The sequence below is a fragment of the Oxyura jamaicensis genome, chromosome 14 (genome assembly GCF_011077185.1).
Source record: "Oxyura jamaicensis isolate SHBP4307 breed ruddy duck chromosome 14, BPBGC_Ojam_1.0, whole genome shotgun sequence".
In the NCBI taxonomy this organism is placed as follows: Eukaryota; Metazoa; Chordata; class Aves; order Anseriformes; family Anatidae; genus Oxyura; species Oxyura jamaicensis.
In genome coordinates this window covers 3,477,253-3,502,186 of record NC_048906.1, presented here as the reverse complement: position 1 = coordinate 3,502,186, position 24,934 = coordinate 3,477,253, and the positions used below count along the sequence as shown (strand labels likewise).

Sequence of the window (24,934 nt, the reverse complement as noted above, 5' to 3'; positions counted from 1 at the left end):
TTGGCCACCTGGAGCACCAGGAGGTGCAGCTGAAGCCCACGTCTCAGCTCTGCTGGCAGGAGGCTCCTGCGGCAAAGCCTTCACAGGGCTTTTCGTGCAGGGTCTAGGAGGGGGCTGAGCTTGGCCAGCTCTGTGCCTGTGGCGGTGGCAGGAGAGGATCCTTTTGAGCAGAGCCTCTGCAGCCTTTCAGCATCACCAGAGGAACCGGGGATGCGAGGGAAACTTTGCAAACCCCCCAAGGGCACGTGGAAACCCAGCACGTACCAGGGAATCGGTGACTCCCCGCTGCAGGGCTGGCTTGTGGCAGGTGCCCTGGCTGACTGATGAAGAAGACCCCAAACTGCCAGTCCTCCCCATTGCATGGGGACTCTGTGGTGTCCCCTCAGCACCAGGCGCTGCCTTGGGTCGCAACTGAAATGAGTTGGCAGGCCTCGGTGAGACCTTCCATGGGCCTTTATATGCTTGGAAGTGACGTGGTGGCTGCGAGGAGGTGCCAGTAGCTGCATTTTAAGGATGCTGCCCCACAGGGGTGATGTGCCCAACAGAGCTGGGGCTGGAGGTTTGGACCTCTCCTTCCCAGCATTCAAGGTGAGGGCATTTTTCCCCTTTCTGTTAAATAAGCTTCCAAGGGAAAAAAAAAACAAAACAATCCATGTGGAAACTTCAGCCTTGCCCACAAGGAAGGAACTTTTCATCACTGAGATAATTCACACAAGGGGAAAAAAAAAACACATCCTTTTTTGCTCGGTCGAGGGCTGTGGGGCAGCAACAGCCTCTGGCCACTCCTGGAGGCTGAGCCGCGGTTTGGGAGGCTGGCGAGGCGCGGGAAATATCTGCATTTCTGCTCGATCACTCACTGGGAACCAGCATTATCGCTGGAACAATGGGCTCAGCTCGCGCCCGCCTTGCCAGAGCGCTCCCAGATTTATTTTTGTCTGGGCTTGGAGCGGGATGCGGAGATCAGGTGACGGTGCCCGAGGAGCGCTTGGCACCGCGGAGCGGGGAGAGCGGCGCGGGGCTCTGCAGCTCGGCCTGGGGAGTCAACACCAGTGGCTTTGCTTTGACGTTGGATTTAGGGCCCAGAAAGCAGGTTTTGGTGAAATTAGATCATGGCCATTGAGGGAGGTGACCTAAGTGAGGTGGAAAAGTGGTGGCAGGGGAAGCCCAGCTCCCCAGTGGCCTGTGCAGTCTCCATCACCGCTTGCCTCCTCCTTTCCCTGTGTTCTCCATCGCAGGTTGGGTTTGGGCAGTGACTGAGAGCCCCATCCCGACCCAGTAGAGCCACCGGCCTGGCAGATGAGATAATCTGTGAGTGAGCTAGTTCATCAAGGAGGCCAAATCTCAGCAGGCTTGGACACAAAAATAAATATTTAGGGTCTCTGGGACACGTCAGGGAAACTCAAGCTTCTTGGGGCAGGAGCTGGGACCACACTCCAGCTCTGCCTGAGGGGTGCTCAGATGAGGTTCTTGGACTGGCCTTGGTCCTGAGCAGGGATTTTTGGAGCCTCCTGCTCCCCCAGCACCTAGAAGGGAGGAGCCAGGAGCCAACCTCGGGCTTGATGTGCATCACCGGAGGCTTTCATTTCCCAGGGGGCTGCAGAGAGAGCAGAGCCTGGAGTTAATCAAAGCCTGGGGAGTGCACAGCAGTGGCCACCACTGAAGGAAGCTCCCGGGGAAGCAGAGCTGCACCGGAGTCTGGGGAGCTGGGGCGTGCACGGGGCTGTTTTTTTTTTTATTATTATTATTTTTCTTTTTTTTTTTTCTTTTTTTTTCTTTTTCAGTGAGTGGGGACGTGGGAACACAAGGAACCAGACTTGAATTTTCCAAGCTTGGGATCAGGAGAGGGACCAGGGCACTGTGCTGCTGCTGAGAGTGCAGGCAGGGCTAGAGGCACATGCAGCATCACTTGCTGCACACGAGTGACCACGAGCCCTGCCGTGTCACCTGGTGCAAGGGTCCAGCCTGACCCCAAAGGGAGCCGAGAGCCCCGTGGCAGCGGCTGGGGCTCTCCCTGAGCCTGGGGGATTCAGGCTGCAGGCTGTGAGCCTGTGAAGAATACCCTTTTCTCTAAATCCCAGCACGTGATGCACGTGTGGAAGGAGCCTCCTCTGCCCCAGCAGGCCATTCCAGGCTTGGCTGCGCTGCTTTCCTCCTGAGGGGTGCTTGCCAGCATCTCGGAAATGGCATTGGGGTGCCCAGGCATGGCACCAGCAGCTGATGACCTGCCCGGAGCAGCTCGGAGCAGCAAATAGAGCTTGTGGCAGGAGGATGAAGGTGGAAGACGTGGGAGCAGCTCCCTCTCGCAGTCCATGGGGTGATTCTGGCCCCGGCCTCGCTGAGCAGGGAGCCCATGACTGTGTTCCCATGTCTAACGGGGATGAGGAGCAAATCCTGGCCTTGCCTGCTGCTCTGCATGGTTTCTGTGGCTTGCTGTCATGTATACAGCAGCTGATTTGTGTTGACGCGGGGGCTTTGGGGGCTGCTTTATGGCTTGTGGCATATGGAAATCTATAGACTCCTCCGGCAGTGCTTGCATCGATTCTAACACAGCGCCAAGGGACTGACCCTGCCAGTGCCTTTCAGCTGTGTTTCCCTGGATGGTGGTTTTGGATATCTCTGATGTCGAGATGAAAGGGGCTGTGCTCACGCACAGGGCTGGAAACACACAGCAGAAGGGGTACAGGCACAGAGTACTGCCCTCCTCGGCACGACTATTGCACCTCTGTATGGAGAAAGCACATAAAGACACGCACAAAATGACATTGGTGGGTACCACTCGTCAGTCTCCCCATGTAGGAAATGACCCTGCTGCTCCTCGGGGTGAAATTCTGCAGACATTTAGTGCTGAGCTGACCTGCGGGAGCTGACTGCATGCGTGCAAGGTGGGATCGGTACCGGGAGCAAGGTGTGCGCCCTGCTCCAAGCACTGTGCCCTTCGGGGCTCGTTAGGGGAAGTGTCAGGGACCTCATAGGTTAATACTGCGAGGCGGCCAAGACTGACAGGTCAGGGCTTCTCTCACGGTGCTGGTGTGCCACTAATTGCAGCTCTCCCTAATTAGGAGGCGGTGGCGTGGCTGCTGGCTGCAAGCCAGGTCTCCTGGGCAAGCCCCGGGCAGTGGGAAGGGATGGGGCCAGCCCTGGGGACCACACAAAGGAGCCGAGTGTCCAGGAGGGTCCTTGGGGGGGCACAGAGTCCAGAGCCCCCCTGGCTGGAGTCATGGGGCTGCTGGCAGACACGGGGAGCTGGCAGCACCGTGCATCTCCTGGGGAAGAGAAAGGCCAAGCACTGGAAATGAGAGCTCAGAAGCCTTTGGAAGCACAATTTCCTGTTGGCTGGTTGACTGCTGATCAAACAGCTCTTTCTCCTTCCTTATTTCCACATGAAGACAACTTGATTTTAGTTCAGGTGTATCTTCTGATGCACAATAACCTCTCCAAGCAAGCTCATCTCAAGCAGAGCCAGGAGGAGCAGCCAGACACCAGCACCGGTATATAACCCGAGTGCCTTTCACTACAAAGCCCTCCTGCTCTCACCGCGCGGGTTGCCCCAACACAGACTCACAGGCAGCAATGAATTTTCACCCCAGGCATGTCCTCACCCCAGGTATGTGTTCTGCTCCTTCAGAATGGGGCAAAAAACACTACTTGGACCTTTCTGTCACCATCAGTGTCCTGCTTTGAAATCCATGGACCGCAGGGGTGTTAATTATTTGTCAGGAAGGATGCCATGAAGGGAAAATAGGTGATGCTTTCGTAAAGTGGAGCAGCCGGACATGGGAATAGGGCCTGCAGCTCGTCTTCCCCGAGAGGCTGCTGGAGGAGTGGGGTTTGGAGAGGGGAACCTGGGGCAGGTGCCCCCACGGGACAGCACAGGCAGCAAGGGGCAGCACAGGGGTCAGAGGATGGGTTTGGAGGGCGGCTCGAAGCCTTCAGCACAGCCCCTCTCCCTGGGGCCGGGGAGGATCAGGCACAGATCCTCTCCCCAGCCCAGCGCCTGGCCTGCAGCCGGGGACGCCTTGCAGATGGAAAGCTTGCGGCTCTGCCCGGCTGCTCTCGGCGGGCTAAGAATACCCCTGGGAGAAGGTCAGGTGGGCAGCGGCGAGGGCGGCTCCGATTACAGGCTGTCACGCATCACCCCCGGCTGCCAGAGCCTCCGGAGACCTTTGGGGATGTCTTGGAGGGGAGCTGGTGCTGCGACCCCTCCTCCAGCAGCCGCTTTGCTGGGGAGGCAGCTGGGCACCAGCCGTTGCCCCGTGGTGTGGGAGCAATGCCATGCGCCCCAGCGCCGTCCCTGCTGTCCCCCATGTGCCATATCCCCCTTGTCACCGCGCCGTGCCCTGCCTCTCCGTGCCAGCAGGACCCCGGTGCTGTCCCACCGCAGCAAATGTCCCAGCAGAGAGGGTTTTTATTATTATTATTATTATTGCTGAAAAGCTGCTTAGCAGCTTACGGAAACAATAAAAGTAGTCTTATCCTCAATGGCGAGGCAGATGGTTTGGATGATTGGTTTGACTCTTAAGCTGGATTTGAGCTACGGATATTCTGATTTTTAACAATTTTTGGCTGGTCAGACTCCGGCAGCATAATCCCCAGATCCCTGCTCACCGTAAGGCCAGTCCTCTCCACGTCAGGAGCTGCGGGATGGAGACATGTCCTGGGGCTGCGATGCGGGGACCTGCATGGCAGGGGGCACCCAGACACCCCCCACCTGTCCCCACAGCCCTGGCACATCCAGCGATGCCACCGCCAGCCCCCTGCCTGCCGGCTGTCACTGCAGCCCATGCAGCCCGGCCACCCCGACCTGTCCAGGGGACGAAGCCCCTCTCTTCCAACCCAGCATGGGAGGGAGCACGCTGCAAATCCATGGCTGGCAGGAGCCCAGGCCTGAGTTCTCCCCCCCCCCCCCCCCCCCCCATTGTCTTTTCAAAGCGATTTATTTAGTTTTTCTCCTAATTATCAGGAGCTGCGGACTTCCCCCTACCATCTGAGCGCTGCCACCAGCCCGCAGCGCTCCTCCTGCCTCCTGCCGACACCGAGCGCCTGTTCTTACCGTCGCCCCCGCACAGCATCATCGCCGTGCTGCCGTATGGAGCCCTCGGACGGCAGCGTTGAGCTGGTGGGACACGGCCGGGGGCTGCTCCTGGTGGCCCCCCCTGCCCAAAAAGCCCAACTGGGGGCTCCCGGGTTTGCCTCGCTCCAGGACTTGCCAGCAGCCTCCAAAACTTCTTTATGTCGCTTCCACACGCATGTGCTTGGCCAACCACAAGCACCTGCTGAAGGGCAGAGAACGTGTTTGGGGGTCAAATCCAGCCCCTCAGGGTTGGGGAATTCTCCTCCGGAGGCAGCTCCAGCCCAATAAAAGCCACCCCTGGGGTTTTGGGGTCAGCCCTGATGCTGAGGGTCCTGCACTGCCTGCCCGGACACGGAGCAGGGGCTGTAGTTAATTACGGCCCAGCCCAAGCCCCTGCGAGCATCCGCATGAGAAAGGCCATCACCCAGCATGTCCTTCATGTTTGAATCATTTTTATTTAGCAAATCTCCAGAGCATTAAAATAAAATTCCCAAAAAAAAAACAAGGGGTCATCTCTGTGTTTACACTGAAGTTGTAAACTGGGCAAAAGAGGAAGACTTCTACAGAGGTCAATGGTCACCCAAAACATCCCTTTAAGAGAAATAAACATCAGTTTTCTGGTACAATCGCGCGCTTCGGTGCTGGTCGGCAGGTACAGCAAAGCGGAGGGTGCGGGAGGAGGAGAGCGGTGGGGATGAAGGCTGCTGGGGGGCTCTGCACCTCTCGGTGCAGCCCTGCCGCTCCCAGGTGAGGAATCACGGGGAAAAATAATAAAAAGAAAAAAAGTTTTAAGGAATGGGGGTGATTTCTGTGCTGTTGGAGGGCAGGTTGGGGAAGGTAGCCCTGCTAAGGTGCCCGGTGGGCACCAGGGAGGGGATCGGTGCTGGCAGCGGGATGCTGCGCTGCGTCTCAGTGAACGGGGCCGTGGCTGCGAGCTCAGCGCCCGATCCCCAGCGCCTTTCCCCTGCCGGCTCCCGGGGGCCTGGCGAAGCAGTGCCAGAGCTGCCAGGCTTATCTTTAGCTCTGTTCCCTCCCTCGCCCCCGCGCCCACCTCCTCGCCGCTCACCGCGTCCCGGCCCCCACCAAAACATGCCGTTATATAAGCGCTCGCAGCAACCATCTGGGGCTGAGTCAGCCACGAACCCAAATGGACAGCAAGCCCACGAGGCAGGGGTGCCATCCCCCAGAGGACAGGCTGCCAGGGCCAACCCCGTGGGGTCACCCCCTCTTGGCACCCTAATGATGTCCCCGAGTGCCCGGCATCCCCATCCCAGACCCCATGTGGGTGCTGCAAGCAGGGACCTTGCTTTGGAAGGGGACAGCAAGAAATGCTGCAGCCTGTGGGACAGGCAAGTTGCTTGGGGTCATCAGGCAGCAAAGAGGAGAGTGTTAATTACACGCTGATGGGGTATTGCCAAAATGAACGTGCCAGCTGGAGGGGAAGAGGAGGGGAAGCATTGAATGTCTAGGGAAAGGGCTCTGCTCTGCCAGCCCGGACATATCTCCTCTTCCCTCCCCATCCGCAGCCCTGATATCCGATCAGAAACCCTCCTGCACGTCTTCCCTTAAAGCAGAACCACCGTGCCCGATTTGACTCCAAAATCTGTTGGTTTAGGGGTTTTCCCCGAAGCCCCGGGACCGGGAGGGGTCTCTCCTTCGCCTGCGTTAAAGCGCCGTGTTCTCCCGGAGCAGCGTCGTGGCGAGCGTTTGCGACCTGAACTTGGCAGCGTTGTGCTGATTCACGACGGCTTGTCACAGAAACTGCCTAAAACCGACAGAAAAAGGGACGCTGACTCATGTGTTTGCCTTCCCCAAGCGGAGAGAAATGTGAAAGGTGAACAAAGTACTTAACGGGTGACAATTACATTCAGTACTGAAAAATTCGATCCATATTAATAAGCCAGTGTGTTATTCCTAACAGAGGCCTTTTACAATTAAAGGAAAAAAAAAAAAAAAAAAAAAAAAAAAAAAGATCTAAGATTTTAACCTTGACAGCGACCTTTTAGCAACAACTATAAGGAAAACCCTTAATTTTGTCCCACTGACACTCCTAAACGTGTGTTAAGGAGAAACTCCGGGCGCCGTGCTCCCGGCCACCCCGCAGGCTGCAGGGGACGGCTCCCCATCGGCACCCCGTTATGGAGCGGGGATAAACCAGCGTGGGACGGGGTGAGATGGGACTCGAGGAGCTGGAGAGCAAAACCCTCGGCGGGAGAGCTCTCGGCTTGGGAGAAAGGAGCCGGAGAGGGTCCACCTTAATGCAGGATGAAAAAGCAAATTGCTGGCAGGAGAGCAGGGATGCTGCTCCGTTGCCATGGCTACCCCCAGCGACAAGCGAGCATCCCTGGGTATCGCCCCGCGGTACCCGAGCTGCTCCCGGGTGCCTGGGCTGGTGCAGGGGCAATCCGGGTGGGCAAGGGAGCAAAGAGGAGAGGTCTGTAGGGTCTGAGCTTCACGATGTGGCCAGGAGGATGCACTCAGGATGCAATGGGGAGCAGCGCTGCCGTGGGGTCAGGGTGAAGGTCCTGCCTCCACCTTTCTGAAATGAGGGATTTGGCTCGGAGAGCTTCTGCCTGGCACTGATCCGACCCAAAGGAGACGGACACCCACAGTAATGCCGATGCTGGATGGCAGAGCCCATCCGACTGAACCCTGCCTGGGAGAAGGAGCCGCAGCCGTGGGGGTGATCCTGCTGGACCCAGCCCTGCCACATCACACACCACTCAGCACACAGCACACAGCCCCTCACCAGCCCCACCCTGAGCTAGCAGAGGCTCACAGCCCCTCCTGCCTGCTCCCCACCTGGCTGAGGGATCAGCGCACCCAGGTTTCAGTGGAGGAATATTTGAGCTGAGCCCATCCGAGGGCATGAAAACACCGGGAATTTGCAGGGCATGGGGAGCTGCCCCAGTCCTCTGAAGCCACAGGGAAAGAGGCAGGAGGGCGGTCAGCTTGGGCTGCTGCATTGGTGAGAGAAGAGAGGGTTTTAGCAATTAAAGACATCTCGAGTATTGGAAGCAGAGGTTGTCATCTAAGAAACAGTCCTGATGCCTCTGGCAGCTGCGCAGCCTCCCTTCTGCAGCCCATCAACGATCCCTGGGGTGTTCGCTCGCATCCCTGCCAAAAAACGCCCTGCCCGTGCCTGCCCTGAAGATGAGGGTGGTCGGAGTGGAAGTGAAGCAAGGACCAAGCACCCCAGTAGCCCATTTCCTGCGGTGCCAGCGTCAGCTCGGCTCCCCAGGGATTTCTGCTACAAGCAGCCACCGAGGGAGGAATTGTCGAGGCAGTGCGAACCGTCCCCAGGGAGCTGCTGGCTCCCGAATCATTAAATGCTTCCACAAACGAAGCGATGGCTTTTGTAGTGCGTGAGGAGTCGCTGAAACAGGGAGGGAGCAAACCCTGGGAGCAGAGGCACAGGAGCTTGGCGAGGCTGGGGCTCGACTGAAGGACCCCCCCTGCCCTCCCCGGGGCAATTTTGCCTCCAAAATCCAGCCCATGTTTTTGAGGAGAGCAGGGAGGTTTCCGTCTCACCTCCTGTGTGCCTGTAACAGCCCATTACCTTTCCCAACTAGCCCTGCTCTGCTCCTCAGCAAAGAGCAAAGCTTCCAGAAAAGCATCTGGTGCAGATTTAAAGGCATTAAGAGACAGAGATCGGTAGCTTGTTCTAATAGCTAATCATTATTAAAAGATCGCTCCTTATTTCTAAGATAGATCTGTCTGGCTTGGGCTTCCAGGAAGAGGTTGTTATTATGCCTTTCCCTGGTAGATTAAGTTACCTCTTTGTACCAGTGTTTTCTCCCCATGACAAATGCTGTAATCAAGTCACCTCTCAGTCTCCCCCTTGATAAATTAAACAGGCTGCGCTCTTAAATCATGCTTAGCCCAGGCCCTACCTTTGGTGATTAGAGCGAGCGGCTGGCAGAGATAATTTTTATTTTTATTTTTTAAGAGCAGAAATCTCCCAGTGGGGGAAGGGATGGAGCCGGCCGGACCCAGCCCAGCATCGGCAGCTGGAAGCTGTCGGTCACCGGTTGCCCAGCCTCATTTTGTGGCCAGCTGGAGAAATTATGATGAATAACTCCTCCGTGAGGACCTCGGTACACAAGCACCATTCCCTGCAGAAGCAAAGCGAGGAGGGAGATCCAGGATGGCTAATCCAGGAGGCTCCCCATCCACCAGGCAATTAACCTCCCTGTACACTATGTCCCTCATGCTGCCTCTGCCTTCCTTCGCCCCTGACGTACCGCTAAAGACATTTAAGCTGGCACTTGGACACGGCACGGCGTCCCTGGAGGAGGCAGTGCCCTTAGGAAACAGATCCTCGTGCAGCTCAAGGGCGGCCAAGGTTGCTCAGGGAAGATTTGTTGGGCCAGCCTCGGATGACTGGGCTCTTTCTGCCCGGCTGCCAGCCACAGTTTTCCCATCTCCGGGCTCCCTGCATGGCTGAGCTGCTCAAATCCGGTCCCTGCACTACCTCAGCAGCTGATCTGGGGCTGCACGAGCTCGCTGGTGCATCTCGCTGATGCCTCCTCAGCATCCTTTCTGTCCCAGCAGGCTGGTGCCCTGCACACCCCACAGCCCCATCACGTTCCCAGGCATCAGCTCCCCTTGAGAAGGGCTGAGGTTAAACTTGGGTTTTCTGCTCCTACCTAGAAGCATCAGATGGGCATTTACTTAAAAACCCCTAAAACCCACCCATTTTTGTCCTAGCCAGCTCCTGGGCAGCGCTGTCCCGCCGACCCTAAGGCTTGCTCAAAGTTTGCTGCACGTATTAAAGACACGTGTGACAACTGACAGCCTATAAATCCCACTTCAAGTATGCTACAGCCAGACAATTCCCTGCGATCTTTAAAATATACAGCATGACGCGAGATATTTTAAATAGATCAAAATACATTTATTACATATTTATATTATTTTCTCTAGTCTATTTATATCTTTTGGAGACTTATATATAATATATATAATATATTTAAAATAACATAAAATTGGCCAGTTTTGTCATTTGAAATACATTTTACAAATATATATATACATTGTCACATATATCTCAAATATATGTGCAATGAGACAGAGAAACACCGGAGGTGGAGAAGGTACAGAGACTTCCATTGCATCCATCAGTTTCGCTACCGCTGCACGTCACCACAGCCCCAGCGAACGGGCTCTGCCTTTTACCCCCTGGGAAACCAGTGCTCCCAGTTGCCAACCTGCCCGTGTGAACTGGTGGCCTGCCTCGGTCCCCAAACCGCACGGGGCTGAGCCTGGGGGAGCCCCGAGGTGCGTTTTTGGGGTGGGGGGAGGAAAAGATGGGGCTTTTTCTGAGGTGGAGGAGGCGGCGCCCACCCGTGAGGGGACAGCGGGATGGATGTGCAGAGCTGGCGGGCGTCCGGACCCGGCCCTGCGCCAGCCCCCTGTGGCAGCATCCCTGAATTGGGGCTGGGGGCAGAGCAGGGTCCGGCCGCGCGCCGGAGCAGCGCTGCGTGTCGGCGTGCAAGAAATGGAAAAGGATGGGGTGGGGGGGTGGGTAGGGGGGGCTCTTTTGGTTGTCAGCACGAGAGGAAAGGAAAGAGCAGGAGGGTTTAAAAATAAACGTATTTGTTCTGCCTTATTAAAGATAGAAAAGGTGGCTCTGAATTCATTTCCTACAAAAGGTTTGAAGGTCAAGCAGGCACCGCGTCGCGAAAGGTTAAGCGCTAAAGTGATTGTCCCAGCCCTAAAGACTAAGTGCACTAAATTCGGTGATGAGAAGCTAAGGCTCGTCCCGACGGCTCTCGGCCCCAGGGACCCCCGGGAGCGGGGACAACTTGTGCCACGGCTTGGGGCGAGCAGCTGCCGGAGGCAGCGGGTGGTCTTCGGAGGCGAGGGCCGAGCTGTGCGGGATGCTGGCCAAGAGGACTAGCGGGGTCGCCCCCGTGATCCTGCAAGGATCGAGCGTAACGCCAGCGGGGGCTCCGTGGAAGGAGCAGCCTGGGCTGGGGGCAGTTTTGGGGGACGAGCCCCCCAAGGTTGGCTCTGAGCTCCCACCCCGCAGGTCCCGCTCTGCCCCCGCTCCACGCAGACACCAAACCCCACACCCCGAGAGCATCCCCATGCGTTTTCAGCCCTCTCCCAGGAACAACCACCGCTTTGGGGCTTCTTTTTGCTTTTTTTATCCCCCCTCTATTTGACGATGCCTGTGATGAAACCACCAAGGAGCCGCCAGAAGGAAGCCTCCCGGGCAGCCGTCACCACGCTCCCTGATGGCAGCAAAGCGCCCAAGAGCTCCGAGCACTCGCGGGTAGGCAAAAATTATATTTATACACCAAGTGCCAGCGCGCCCATGGCCGGGACGAGGACTATACAGTGCAGATACGACGACTCGCCAGAGCTAGAGCCTCACTAGCGGGGTTTGGGGAAGGGGCACGTGAACGGGAGCTGGGGAGGGTCCCAAATTGGCCTCTCTGGGCTCTTCCCAGCCCCCCCAGGCCCCCCTATGCGATAGTTTAAAAATACATCTGTATATATTATTCTATTCTCCCAGGTAACACTGTACAATCATATAAGTTTCTTTAAAAGCAATAATTTACTTAAAGACATCTCTATTTCTCTTTCATTTTTGTACAAATATTTACTGTGAGATACATATATATATTTATAAAGAAATTAACCCTCTGAGAATCCTACAGCAGCAAGATGTGCACCTTTTTACACAGTTATTATTTATTCAAAAGAACCTAAAACCACTTAAAAGCATTTTTCTTAAAAAAATAAATAAGTAGTGCGCACACAAAATCTCTCTGCCCCCCCGTCGCCCTGCCCACCCCCCCAACCCCCCAGATGCTGTGGGGCAAAAAGCGGGTGGCAAAACCATCCCCCCAGGGGCAAAGGGACCAGCAATGGGATGGTGCCCAAGGTCGCAGCCTTAGAATCACAAACATCGTGGCCAGCACCTGATGGCACATCCCAGCACGTCCCCAGATTTGGGGACAGCCCGTCTGGGGCACTCGGTGCCAAAACAGCGGGCTATTTCCCAGTGGTGCCTGAGAAGGGGATGGTTTTTCCCCGCGGTTTTTTGTTAGGGGAAGCCAAAAACAACCCAGCCCCTGGGTGGGCAGCATGGGGCTGCAGGGGGGGGAAGCTGTGGGATTAAGGGTGGGAGAAGAGAGGGGAGGGAATGTTGTGGGGACCAAGCCCCCGACCCTGTCTGGATGGTGAGAGGCTGTGCGGCAGGGGTGGGCAGGGGGCAGCGGCTCCTCTTTGCTAAAAAGAGCTGGAGATGGGGGCAGAGGACAAACCCTGCCTGCTCTGCTGATATTTGGACATGTGCCGCCGAGTTACAGCCCCTGGACACGGCTTCTCCATTGTGGGCTGGGGGGAGGAAAGAGCCATGAGCCCCTGGAGCCGAAACGCTGCTCCCAGCCCTTCTGCACCCACCCGAGTTGGGTGCAGGATGCCGGCGGGTGCCCCAGCCTTTCCTGCAGCACGGGGAGCACCGATGAGCACCAGCGCCGGGTTTCAGGGAGCAGCAAGCTGCGCCTGCCCAACCTCCCTCTGTGCAAAGGGAGCAGAGGCATCCCGTGCACGGCGTGGTTTGCCTCGTGGCATAGCAAATGTCAAGAGCAGCCCAAAATGCAGCAGACGGTGGGACGGGGGTCCTGCCGCAGGGGCAGAGCGATGGGGTCGGGGCGGGACGGGCGCGGGATGAGTTTGCATCTCTAAGGCACGATCCACCTCGAGGCTGGGGCGCGGGGACAGGGTGATGTGCAGGACGCGGTGGGTTTCCTGACTGGCATCTCTAGGTTTTGGGAAAGCATCTGCCTCCGAACCAGGACTCTCCAGTGAATGGGGAATTCATAAATCCCAGCCCAGCAGAGGCGGCACAGGCGCTGCTGTGCCCGGATAGGGCAGAGTTCTCATCCTGCTTCTGGGCTAGAAGAAATGCAACCCAGCAAGACGAATTTCACCTGGATTTCCACATTTCAAATGAGTTTTCGAAGGAGAAGATACCACTTTTTTTTGGTGAAGTGGGGAAATACCTGAATTTGAGAGCTTTCGAGTCTGCCCTTTGTGCTTTTCATTATGTCATCCTAGTTACGGTGAAAGTTATGAATTCCCCACCAGAGACACAGCACTTCAGCAGCTGATGCCCCAGACCCAATTTCCACCCTGAAGATCAATATTTCCAGAAATTGGCTAATTATTGTGTTTACAAAGATTCTTTCTATAGCAGTCTGGCTTTTCCCTATTAGCTACTTTGCCAGTAATTATGCTACTCGCTTTCGCTGCCACGGACCTGCAGCCACTTACGTCTATTTTCTGCCTATGAAGCCGTGCCAGTGGAAAAAAAGCACACCCGAAAATCGGATGCCATCTTGGCTTCAAGCTCTTGCATCTGCCCAGCAAGTCACCCCTCAAAGGACCTTGGTGACTTATTCGTTCCCTTGCTCACTTTTAAAAAATACCGAATCACTCCTTTCAGGTTTATTATTATTATTATTATTATTGTTATTGTCATTATTATTTTGGTAAACAGTCTCCCAAACGTTACGTTGAAAAAATTAAAAACCCTCTCACCTCCCTCCCCTCCCTTTTCCCCAAATTAAAAAGAAGTACGTTAACATTGTATGTTATTTCAAGTGTTGATCTTGTGCAACTGAATCATACTGCCTGCCGGAAGGAGCAATTGTTTTTGTTGTTGCTGCTCAGTTTAAAAACAAAACAAAACAAAAAAAAAAAGAAAAAAAAAAAAGAAAAGGAAAAGAAAGAAAGAGAGAAAGATTTGTTTCCTGATATTTCCTCTTTTTGGATCTCGGCTCCAAGAAAACGCTCGTGCTTTCCCCGCAGGGAGAGCCCAGCCCTGCAGCTGGTGCTGGGCACGCACACGCCCGGGGCCCCTCCGCGTCCCCAGGGTGCGGGGAGCGCCCGTGCCTGCCCCATCCCCTCCTGCAGACCGCTCAGTGGTTATTGCGATGAAACTGAAAACTAGGAACAACACTAATTTCTCAAGCATTCCTATGGCACTTGCATTGTTCTGCATAATTTGAGCGGGTTGTAGGGGAAGAGATTAGAGGAGGAAAAAAAATACCCTCGGAAAAGTCAGTGAGAGGACCAAGAGTCATATTTCCGACTCCCTCCGGTACGACCTCTGATCCAACGCTATCGTCGCTTGAAGCCGGTCGAACTCGTGCCTGTTGTCCGGGCTCAGGTCATCCAAACCCCTGCTGTCATCGTCCTCCTCATCCTCGTCGCGGCTCATGAAGGCCAGCTCGTTCTCGTAGCAGAAGGAGTTGGTGCTCGGCAGGAGGAATTTGTTCTCCACCAAGTCCTTGGCGCTGCAGCGGGGGGTGGACGGGACCTCATAGGTTTTGTGGAAGTGGGAATAGTCTACTTTGTACTGGTTTTTCTCCTCGAACAAGACGGGCTCGAAGCGGTGGCCCCACAGGATCTCGCTGGCCAGGTAGGAGCTCCGAGCTTGCGTCGTCATCGCGGTGGCTTCCACCATGCCTTCGAGGATGACCACAATCTCAAAGTCGTCCGTCTCTAAGTCCTGGCGGCTGATCCCGAACAGCGGGCTGTCTTCGTTGATCTCGTGGAGAATGGTAATGGGGGACACCAAGAAGATACGGTCCAAGCCTTTATCAAACCCCACGTCGATGTCTATTTGGTCGAGCGGTATGTACTCCCCTTCTTCCGTGATCCTGGGCTTAATTAACTGAGCTCGTACGTGGGCTTCTACTATGTGGCTTTTCCGGAGGTTCCCCACTCTCCACATCAGGCAGAGTTTCCCATCTCTCATTGCCACTACCGCGTTATGGCTGAAAAGTAATGTCTGGGCCCGCTTTTTGGGCCTGGCCATCTTTGCCATTATTGCACCAATCATGAAAGAGTCAATTATACACCCCACGATGGACTGAACAACCACCATGAAGACAGCGAGCGGGCACTCCTCTGTCACGCAGCGGAAGCCGTAACCAATAGTCGTTTGGGTCTCAATGGAGAACAGAAAAGCAGCCACAAAGCCATTGACCTGCAGAACGCAAGGCTTGAAGGTATCGTCTCCACCTGGGTTTTCTAGATCTCCATGAATGAGTGCAATTAGCCAGAAAATCAGCCCAAACAATAACCAGGACACCAGAAACGCCAGGGAGAAGAGCAAGAGCATATACCTCCAACGGATGTCAACGCACGTGGTGAACATGTCTGCAATGTACCTCTGCGGCTTGTCATCCATGTTGGTGAACTCCACGTTGCACTGACCATTCTTCTTTACAAACCTGTTCCTGCATTTCCTCCTGGTGTGGATTTTCCCATTGCCAAAGCCGTTGATCCCTGGCATGGTGGTCAACCTCAGCCCGTCTTCCTCAGAGGACACAATGCTGTAGGGGTTGACTCTGCCTGCAGTCATCCCTGAGCCAAGCCCACAGTGAAGGTGAAGGGTCTCACGACTCCTGGCGTCCCCCTGGCCCACCCCTGCCCACCCCCCAAATTCTGTTGCGGTGGAAGAGAAGTCCCAGGCTTCCACGTCTTGGCGGCCACGTCACCACGCGGATCCCGTGAGAGGCTCTGCAATGAGAAAACAAAGACACGACCGTTACCTCCCTGGGCAAAAGGACTGGAGGTCACCCCTCGAGTTCTGGCTGTGAGCTGGGTGAGGATTTCCCTGATCCCATTTATCTTGCCTCTGTGGCAAGGCTGTTCCCAAAAAAACACAAAGGGGGAAGGAAGAGGTCTTAAAGTTTGTTCTTTCGTGCTGCAAACCTTGCTGGGGAGACTCGTCATTTCTGGGAACCCCAAAGAAACCAGCAGATGAAAAACCTTGGGTTGCACTGGAGTCTCTTAAGACGTCTCAGCTTCACAGTCCTCATGAGCTCTCCTGTCAGGGTCAGGTTTCTGGAGGGGAGAGCAGAGAGGCCGGGCTGCTCTCCTTCCTCATGCAGAGATATTAATAAAGGTACGCCTGAAAGCAGCTCCGGCAGTTCACATTGCCCGTGCCAGATGGACGGCTGCCCAGCAGCGGTCACCCGACCTCCCAAGCACCAGCTCTTTTGGGGTCGAGGGAAACCACAGGGAGATGTGGATTTAACCTCCCTTCCCTTGCCCGGGGGTGGGAGAGGACACGGCCAACGTGCAGCTGGTTGGAGACGGCCCCGGGAAGGCACTCGCTCTGGGCAGATGTCCTGAGGAGCAACGTTCCCAACAGGTCCACTGGGACACGGAGCCATCTACGGTCATGGGTGGGTTACGGTGGCCAAGTCTTAAGAAGGGACAAGTGCTTCTGGGGAAGGGGGGGGCTGTTTTGATCCCATCTGTTTGGCCCAGATCATCTCATGGTGGGGGCACCCCGCCGAATCCTGCTGCCCCCTCCCCAGCACGCCAGGCTGCAGAAGGGATCACGGAGAAGCCACATCCCAAGCACCCCAAACAGATTGCTCTCCCCAACCCCTCTGCCACAGCTCACCCTATTATTTAGCAATGTGGGATGTGTCTGGGGATGAAGCCACCTTGCTGGTGGCCCCCGTCCCCCCTAGCCCAGAGGTGCCCGGCTCATGGCCGCACGCCCTGCTCCGTACCCGCTGTGCCGATCGACGCGCTCGATCCCTGCAATCAGCGCGAGCCCTGGGGACACGCAGGGACAAGCACACCCTTTCCATTGCACGCAGCCCGGGCTGGGCGGCCGGCCCAGCATCATCGCCAGCAGCGGGGAGCATTGCCAGGCACTGCCTGCCTCAGGCTGCATCATCCCGGCTCGCAGAGATCTGCTACATTTCCTTTTACATAAATTCTCCCGAAATCCAGCCTGGGACTTCGGGATCCCCACAGAAGCCCTGTACTTCAAGCAGAAGCACTAAGAAACTGCCCAAACCTCCCAAGTGCTGGAAGAAGACCCACATGTGCCACCATCTTATGCACTAAATCCCGTATTTCCACCTGCTGCTATCCAGACACAAGCATTTTTATCCCCAACGCTGATTTTTCAAGCACCGCAGGCCCTTTTTGGGGTGTCAGCACACCGAGAAATTGCTTCTGGGAGCACTCAGCACGACTGCTGCTGGAGATGCACTCCTTCCTTACAGCCACGGGAAGAGAAAAATAGGCACTGACAATTACTAGTGAGGTTACTACTAACAATTACCACTGACACTTAATGTTTACCACCTCGTGCTCACTGTAAGCCTAAAGGACCCAGCAGGTTGCTCACGGAGCTGATGTTTTGGGCTGGCTGCAGGCTCAGCCAGCCAAACCCAGCCTGGTCACCCAGTCCACGTCCTCCTCCCCACCACACTGCCTACATCTGTTCAGGCTTTCTCTCCTCCTTTTTAATGAAAGATGAACATTTGGAGACACAATGGGCTGCCTGTCCCTCCATCATGCCCTCTGGCCCGCCCCGCAGCCCCACAGGAGCACCTAGAGGAACACACTGCGTGCTTTTGCCGCGGGATGAATTCATTGTTGCTGTTTTTTAATTAATTCTAGATGCATTTGGGAAGTGGACGAAATGCAGTGAGCTCCCAGTGACCTGCGGGAGGATTAGCTGAGGCTGGATTAGCGGCGCTGGGAGGGAGATGTGCCCAGGCGGCTGCAGGGGCAGCGGCACTGCCCTCGCCCCGGTGACGCTCGCGGGACCCTGGGGCTCCCCATCACAACCACCACTTCCCCACCTCCTGCCTTTCCCCTTTCTTGCTTCGTCTTGCTGTTCCTTCCTTTCCGCATTCCTTCCTGTCCTCACATTCCCTTTCTCTCTTTCTTTCTTTCTCTTCTTCTTTCTCATTCTCTATTTATTTTTATCTTTTTCTTATTTTCCTTTTTGCTCTTTGCTTTTCTTTCCTCTTTTTTCTTTTCTTTATTTCCTTTTTCATCTTCCTTCCTTCCTTCCTTCCTTCCTTCCTTCCTTCCTTCCTTCCTTCCTTCCTTTTCCTCTCTTTCTCTCTTTTTCTCCCTCTCTTTCTCTCTCTCTTTCTCTCTTTTTCTCCCTTTCTTTCTCCCTTTCTCTCCCTCCCCACCCTTCCTCCCTTCCTTCCCTCTCCTCCACCCCTCAGGGTTTCACCCCACTGATGTGCTGGGGATCCCCCTGCTGCAGGCCATGCTACGACACCCGACTATTTTGGGGCCCTGATCCTTCCCCCTTCCCTCCCCCAGGACCTGCATTCAATGTGGTCAGAGATCAGAGCCCTGGGGGGCACAAAACCCTCTGTTGGGAGCAGCTCCAGCCGGGGACAGCAGCGGCAGCCCTGGGAGACCGCCGCTGAATAAAGGAGCGCGGTGGGGCTGTGCCGGAGCACGCGCCCGCCTGCAGCTCGCACTTTATTTAGCACGGCTTTGTTTTCAAACACAGTTTCTTAAATTCGCTGAAAGCTGAGTTTGGTTTTAATTTGAGCACTGGAGCCCCACGCTGCCGCCACGGGAGGCTCGAGCTGGGAGAGGGCTGGTGCGACCGCACCGAAATCCATCCCTGGAGCATCCCGGCTCTGGACCAAGCACAAAAACTTAACACGACCGGTGCCCACCAGCCCCATCACCACCCCAGCACGTGCTGCTCATTGCACAGCATAACACCATTAACGCAGAGGAGCCCAAACAGCAAGAAAGGGGCAGCCCCCAGCTCCCCGGGGGCTCTGAGCACCGCGACGCCCTGGCCAGTTCCTGGCTGCCTTCAGAGGCAACGACGCCTGCCTCTAAACTGCAGCAGCCACAGAGCAGCTTCCCGCTGAGAACCCGAGCGTCTCAAGCAATCTGCTGACTGCTCTGCTAATTTTATTTTCTTTTAAAGGGGCTTAAATGTTACGACAATATTCGGAACAGCTCGTCGAGCGCAGGGGAGGGAGTTAGTTACAGGCGGCTGGGCACGCCGACGTGATTTAGCATCACACCTTACCCCCGAGGAGAGGAGTCGGGGCACGCGGGTCCCCTTGGCACAGGAGAGGTGACAATCTGAGAGGGGACGGCACGAGGAGGTCACGCCGGGCAGCCCTGCAGCGGGAGATAACGTCCCTATCTCCCGCAGCGATGCCCTTCATGCCCCGGCAGCGGGACGGCAATGTCAGCGCTGAGCAGGGAGCGCAGCTCCGGCAGGGGGGCTGTGCCCAAACCCCGTCCCGATGGAGACAGACCCAGCCCTGGGCAGAAATGGGCACCCACGAAACTGGGGAGGGGGTGACGGAGCTGGGGGCTCCCCCACAGGGTCTAGGGGGTAGCAGCAGAATTATTCTGCCTGGAGCATTTGCGCCGCCGCCGCCCCGTCTCTGCGCACTTCCAGGCAATTAAGGGCCGACACGAGGCGGGCCAGGCCCTGACAAAATCCAGAAGATAAATGCCCCCCCGTTTCCTCCCCGCTGCCAGGGAGGACGGGCGAGTCTCCCACGACAGCGCATTCAGAATGAGAAAAAGCTGCTCGGTTTTAGCAGGGACATGCGGGTGAAAAAGCACCACGGGCAGGCACCTCGCCGCGCGGCTCCTGCACAGCCAGCTAGTGACAGCGAGCAGCCGAGACGTCGCTGCCTGTGAGCCTCGGTGGTGCACACAGGAGGGAAACTGAGGCACGGGGACAAGATGGATTCAGAGCAGAGAGGCGCTGGCTCGTCCCCACCAGTCTGGGCTGTGCGCGGTGCCACCGCAGGCACGGGAAGGAGAAAAGGGGACACGCGCAGCGCAGGGGCCGGGTGGCCTCTGCGGGTGATGGGTTTGTGTTTAAGCACCCTCAAAGCCCTGCTAAATGTGCTCCGGGTTAGTGGGGACCCTGGGGAAGGTCTCCCCACCTCCACCGTGTGATGGGGGCACCGAGCATCCCCGTTCAGCCACCTTGGTCCCAGCGCTGGCAGCACCGATACCTACAGTGCGGGGTCCTTGGGGTGCACGTCCACCCCATTGTGTCCCCCCCCGGCTGCTCCTAGGGATGTTCCCCCTGCCCACTGGAGCATGGGGGGGGGGGGGGGGGGGGGGGGCGCGGCCAGGCCACGGGGCGAGGGGTCAGCCCTTACCTGGCTCGAGCCCGGGGGGGTCTCCCCAGCGCTCCCCGGCCATGGCTGCGGGGCGCAGGGTGCCCCGTGGCCCTGCTGCAGCCCGGGAGAGAGACAGAGAGTTTTAATTGAATTTCTAGATTATCCTGGGGGAGAAGTTGTAATCTCCTTAAATCCAACCTCTGCTCGAGTCCCGTAACCTACTGTCCTGTGCTGGGGAAGGGATTTAGCCAGGGGGAGGGGAGGTTTCCCAGCCTGCTCATGCCCGCCGAGCCCCAGGTCCCACTCCGCTCCCATATCCCATAGGATTTGTCCTGGGCTCAGCTGCGTCAGACATCTGATCCAGGCAGCGAGGAGCCAGGCAAGGCAATGTGTCCCCTTCCCTGTCCCCATGTCCTGCAGCGGTGGCACTCTAGGGGTGTCCCCAGAGCCCCCGGAGCTGGGATGGTGGTGGTGGAGGAAGGCAGCTGGCTACGGGCTCAGTGGGGTTTGGGGGGCAGACAGGAGCCCCTTTGGGTGGGTCGTGGCTGGAAGGAGCCTGGGGCTTTGAAATGCTTTAGCATCCAGCCAAGCCATGCCGGGGAGCTTGGGGACCTGGAGGGATGTGCAGGTCCCCAGGCACGCCGGGTTCCAGCTTCCCAAAAATCCCAATCAGCGCCAGAGGGTGTTTTTGGGTGGGTGACCTTGGGGTGTCCCTGCACCCGCCCCATCCACTCCCCTCCGCCACGTGGCCCCGGTCCCTCCCACGTGCCCAGCGCGTGCCCCTGTCCCCAAATCCCGATACGTGCCCGGCTCCTTGCCATGGCACCGCGTGAGCCAGCCCCTGCCCCAAACTCAGGGCGCTGGGACCGGGGGCAGATGGTGGCGGAGCTGAAATCATCCGGCCACGTTCCTGTCACTGCCTGGGGACACGACGGTGACGTGGGTTCCATCAGGGGATGGCGTGTTCCCATCCAGCCCATGCCAAGGGGCTCAGGGGGACAGCAGTGACCCCGACGCTGCCCCAGCCCGGGGGGGGGGGATGGCCCGGCTGCTAAAAAGCACCGTGGGAAGAGAGAGAAAAGCGGGACCAAAAGGGCAAATGTCTTCCAGCGGATTTTATCACCGAGCAGAAGGAGATGGGCTGCAGTGCTGGTGGCTCCTGCACCACGGGAAGAGCCCGGCCAGTGCTCTGCAGCATCCCAGGGTCATGCAGGAGCCTCTGACACTATCAACCTGGGCTACCATGGGCACGAACCATTTTAAAAGCCATCACACGGAGCGATGCTGCCTGTGCCTTGGCGTTAGAGGCAGAGGGGGACTGGTCTGGAACACCTTCGGCTGCAGACTGCAGCAGGACGAACTTGCATCTCCCACCACCTTCGCCCATCCCGCCCATCCTCCTGCGCCCGGCTCACCCAGCCCAGGCTCCTGTCGAGGTCTCGTTCCCAAATCCCGTTAAGGGGAAGCTTAAGGGGAGTTTTCCCGTGTCTCACCCAACGCAACCCTCCCCAGGAGCCGTGTCTCCAGCTCAAGGGAAATCTCATGTGTGGGCAGAGCCGGCGCCCAGGAAATGTTTATCCTGAGCAGGGAGTGCCGGGGAAGGTGGCACAGGAAGGTGACACACAAAAGTGACACGGGAAGGTGGCACGGGAAGGTGCCATGGGAAGGTGCCTCAGGAAGGTGCCACGGTGCCAGGCTGGGTGCGATGGGGCTACCAGCCAGAGCAGGTGGAGCTGCTGCCACCCCAAAGGAAGCAATGCTGAGCTGCTCAGCACCCACTTCCCGGTGGGAAATCCGCACCTTTCCATGCTGGAGAAGGGCAGGATGAGCGCGAGAGACAGCTGGGGACATTCGGGTCCCTCCAGCAAGGGGACAGAGGACGCGAGCAAGGCTGCACCATGACCCACCATAGAGCAGGCACCGCCACTCTCCTGTAAGCATCCTTTTTTTTTTTTCTTTTGAGCTTTACAAACCCAACCATTCACGCTCCAGCCAAGCACCAGCAATTCCTCAACTCTTGGTTAGAGGCACAGCCCCATCCCCGCTCTCCCAAATCATCTCCCAGCTCCTTCGCCATGCCAGCACAAAACTGCGATTTCCACCCCAGAAGCAGCTGCGTTTCCAGCTCCCCTTGGCATCGCGTTGTCAGCAGAGCCCAAACCACGGTCCTCGAGCCCAGGAGGATGGGGACAGGGGATGGACAAGCCACGCTCGGGCAGAGCTGCCCTCCAAGCCCTACTTACCCTGCGTTGGAGGCAGCGCGAGCGGCCGAGCCGGGGACGAGGCAGATGCTGAGCCCGACGCCGCGGCCGGCGGGGACTTCGCCGCGCTCCCGGCTAATTGCTGCAGGCTCAGATTTCAGCCACTCCTTTTCCCTACATGTCCAGGATCTGGCACCTCGGCTGCGGCCGTGGGGAGCCAGCGGCAGCGAGGGGGGACGCTCGCCCTCGGTGCGATCGCTAATGGTAGGGAGCGAAGCGGCGGTGGCGGCGAAGGGAGAGCCTTTGGCGGTGGAAAGGCTGAGATACTTCAGTGGGAACGTGCTCAGGATATGGCTGGTCTCAGGGGAATGGAAGAGGAGCAGCTTGAAAGGGATTGCAGAGGTTTTCAGGAGGTGAAGGAGCAGCCTGGAGGATGCAACACATTCAAAAATTGGACACCAGGCAGGGACAAGGCAAGCGGTGGCCCAAGGCAGGACTTGGGTTCTTTGAACTTGCAATTTAATGCCAGCCATGATCCAAAAGACATCTTCAAGCCTTTCCCAGGGGAAGAAGAAAAAACACCTTCCTTTTCTGTTGGGGCTGACAAGCATGCACAGTGTTGCCTGGCATCTCCAAGACGAAAGGGGCCTTTGCACAGCTTTGCTGCTCCCATCCTTCCCCCAGCTCAGGGCTCTGCCCACTTCAAGAGTCTCCCTGCCCCTCACATCCTCCCAGGGCTCCCTGTAAGGGTGCCATTCCCCATCGGAGGAGTTTCCTTCCCGGGGATAGCCGGCAAGATGCTGGGCTGAGGAGCGCCAGGTTCCTGCCCTCCCCACCCCACTGTACCATCAGTGGGCAGCCAGGCACCCCAAAACTGCAAAAACAACCCCAAAAAAACATTATCCAGGCAGGGCAGGAGTTTTTGGGGCACAAGACGACATCTTTATCTGATGCAGGGAAGATTTAGTGCAGGAGCTGTGCAACGCCATGGGGGCTCGCTGCTCCCCGGCCCCCTGCACCATCAGGGATCAGCAGCTCCATTAATCCCCCTCGTTCCTTGCCCCCAGGTACCAGCCCCAGGGGCCCGGCAGGGAGACATCAAATCCCTGCCCAATTTTGGCATCTGCCAGGCTGGGACCACGCGAGCACAGGCACCCACCTCGTTTGGGAAGCCCTGCACAAACGGGGATCGCTACAAAGGCAGATGTAGGAGTCCCTAAAATAACTCCGTTCTCATTATTTCTGTGCCCCAGCCTCAGGCGCTCCTGTGCATCACTTGGTTAACGGGCCTGCAGCTGCAGACAGGACAGGCAGAGAGATGGGGGTATTAAAAATGTCATTTTTAAGCCAGCGAGGCTCGGCGCACACCCAGCTGCTTTGCTCCTCTGCCCGTTTGCACAGCCCAGGTCAGTATTCGGGTGGCTTGCACAGGTGCACTCTGCAGGATCAGAAAAGCACCGAAGTAGAAGCCAGGAATACTTCCTTTTTGGCCAGCCCTACAAAAACAGCTTCCCTGTGTGCTCCTGGGTGACCCCACAACAAACAGGGCAAGCGCAGAGCTCGGTGTCGTGAGCCCACACACCACTGCGCGAGCACGCACGGCTCGGCGAGACGCAAGGGCATCATTCCCCCAGCAACCAAACACCAGAACGGGAAGATCTGGGGGACAAAGACAACGGCATGATGCTGGCTACCTAACCCCGAGGTCCTGCTCACGCTTCCCAACACCTTTTGGAGATGCAGACCTGGATGTCGCGCAGCACCCCGGCACGGATGGGTGGCCGCAGTGGCATCGGGTGGGCGCGGAGCGCAGGAGCCTGGCGCTGGGGCAGGGGGCAGCCCGGTGGGACAGGGAGAGGTGCCCCCGGGGAGCAGCCACGTGCGGTTACACAACTCTGCCCTGTGCTGCGTGCACGGGCTCGTATCGACGCGGCCCCGGCCGCCCTCCAACACCCCCCGGGGAGGTAACTTTGGAAGCGGTGTAAATGCAGGCACACGCGAGCTGGGGGCTCCAGACGTCCTGCAGTGGGTGCCAGTGATATTCAGGGCTCAGCCTGCCCTGGGTGGGCCGTGCCAGGGGGTAAGGGGGGGCAGGACATGGGGGTGCTGAGCCAATACTGGTTAATGCGCAGCGTGGACCCAGGGGGTTGGGGGATGTGTAGGAGCAGCCTGGAGGGTGCAACAAATTCAGGCCCGGGGGATGTGGCACCAGGCAGGGGCAAGGCAGGTGGTGGCTGCGGGCAGGACCTTGGTTCTCTGAGCCTGGGGAAACTGAGGCACGGCCTGGGACTGGCTGCAGCCCGTGCCACCGCCTCCCCCCAGCCTGGCCGGGCCGAGCTGGAGGTATTTATAAAGCCGATAAGGGAGCAGAAAGAATTTTCCAAACGCCGAAGTTACGTAACCCCAACTCGCCCTCCGCTTCTGTCGTTTATAATTAGAGGCTCGGCGGGGTGAGGGGACCTCTGGCATGAGTACCGGGACCAGTATCGCCCCAAAAGCCTTCATCCTCCTCTTCCTCGCCGCAGCAGGTCCCCAGGGTCATGCCAACACCATGACCCCGCTGGTCGCCCAGTGCTCATGGCATTGTGGTTGGTTTGGAGTGGGAGAGCCCAGATTTTGGGGATCAGGGTGGCCAAACCCTGCATGTGCAAAGCTGCCGGGGTGCGCACACCCCGTTCATCCCATCCTGGCACACAGTGGGTATGGGGGCTGGTGACAGCCCGAGCGCAGGTGACATTGCCACG

General features: G+C 57.3%; 1 protein-coding gene across 2 annotated transcripts in view; it reads right to left on the bottom strand.

Annotated features, from left to right (window-relative positions):
* Positions 1-13,063: 13,063 nt before the first annotated feature.
* KCNJ12 (potassium inwardly rectifying channel subfamily J member 12) overlaps positions 13,064-24,934 on the bottom strand; it is a 28,086-nt gene continuing 16,215 nt past the window's right edge. Inside the window, exons 1-2 of one of the 2 annotated variants that reach the window (XM_035339592.1) lie at positions 22,233-24,152; positions 13,064-15,616 (exon numbers count right to left, since the gene is read on the bottom strand). In XM_035339592.1, coding sequence (XP_035195483.1) covers positions 14,169-15,458 — 1,290 coding nt within the window. In that variant the 5' untranslated portion in view covers positions 15,459-15,616; positions 22,233-24,152 and the 3' untranslated portion in view covers positions 13,064-14,168. Of the gene's footprint in view, positions 15,617-22,232; positions 24,153-24,934 lie in introns of those variants that run through there. The other variant, XM_035339591.1, reaches the window with a different exon arrangement.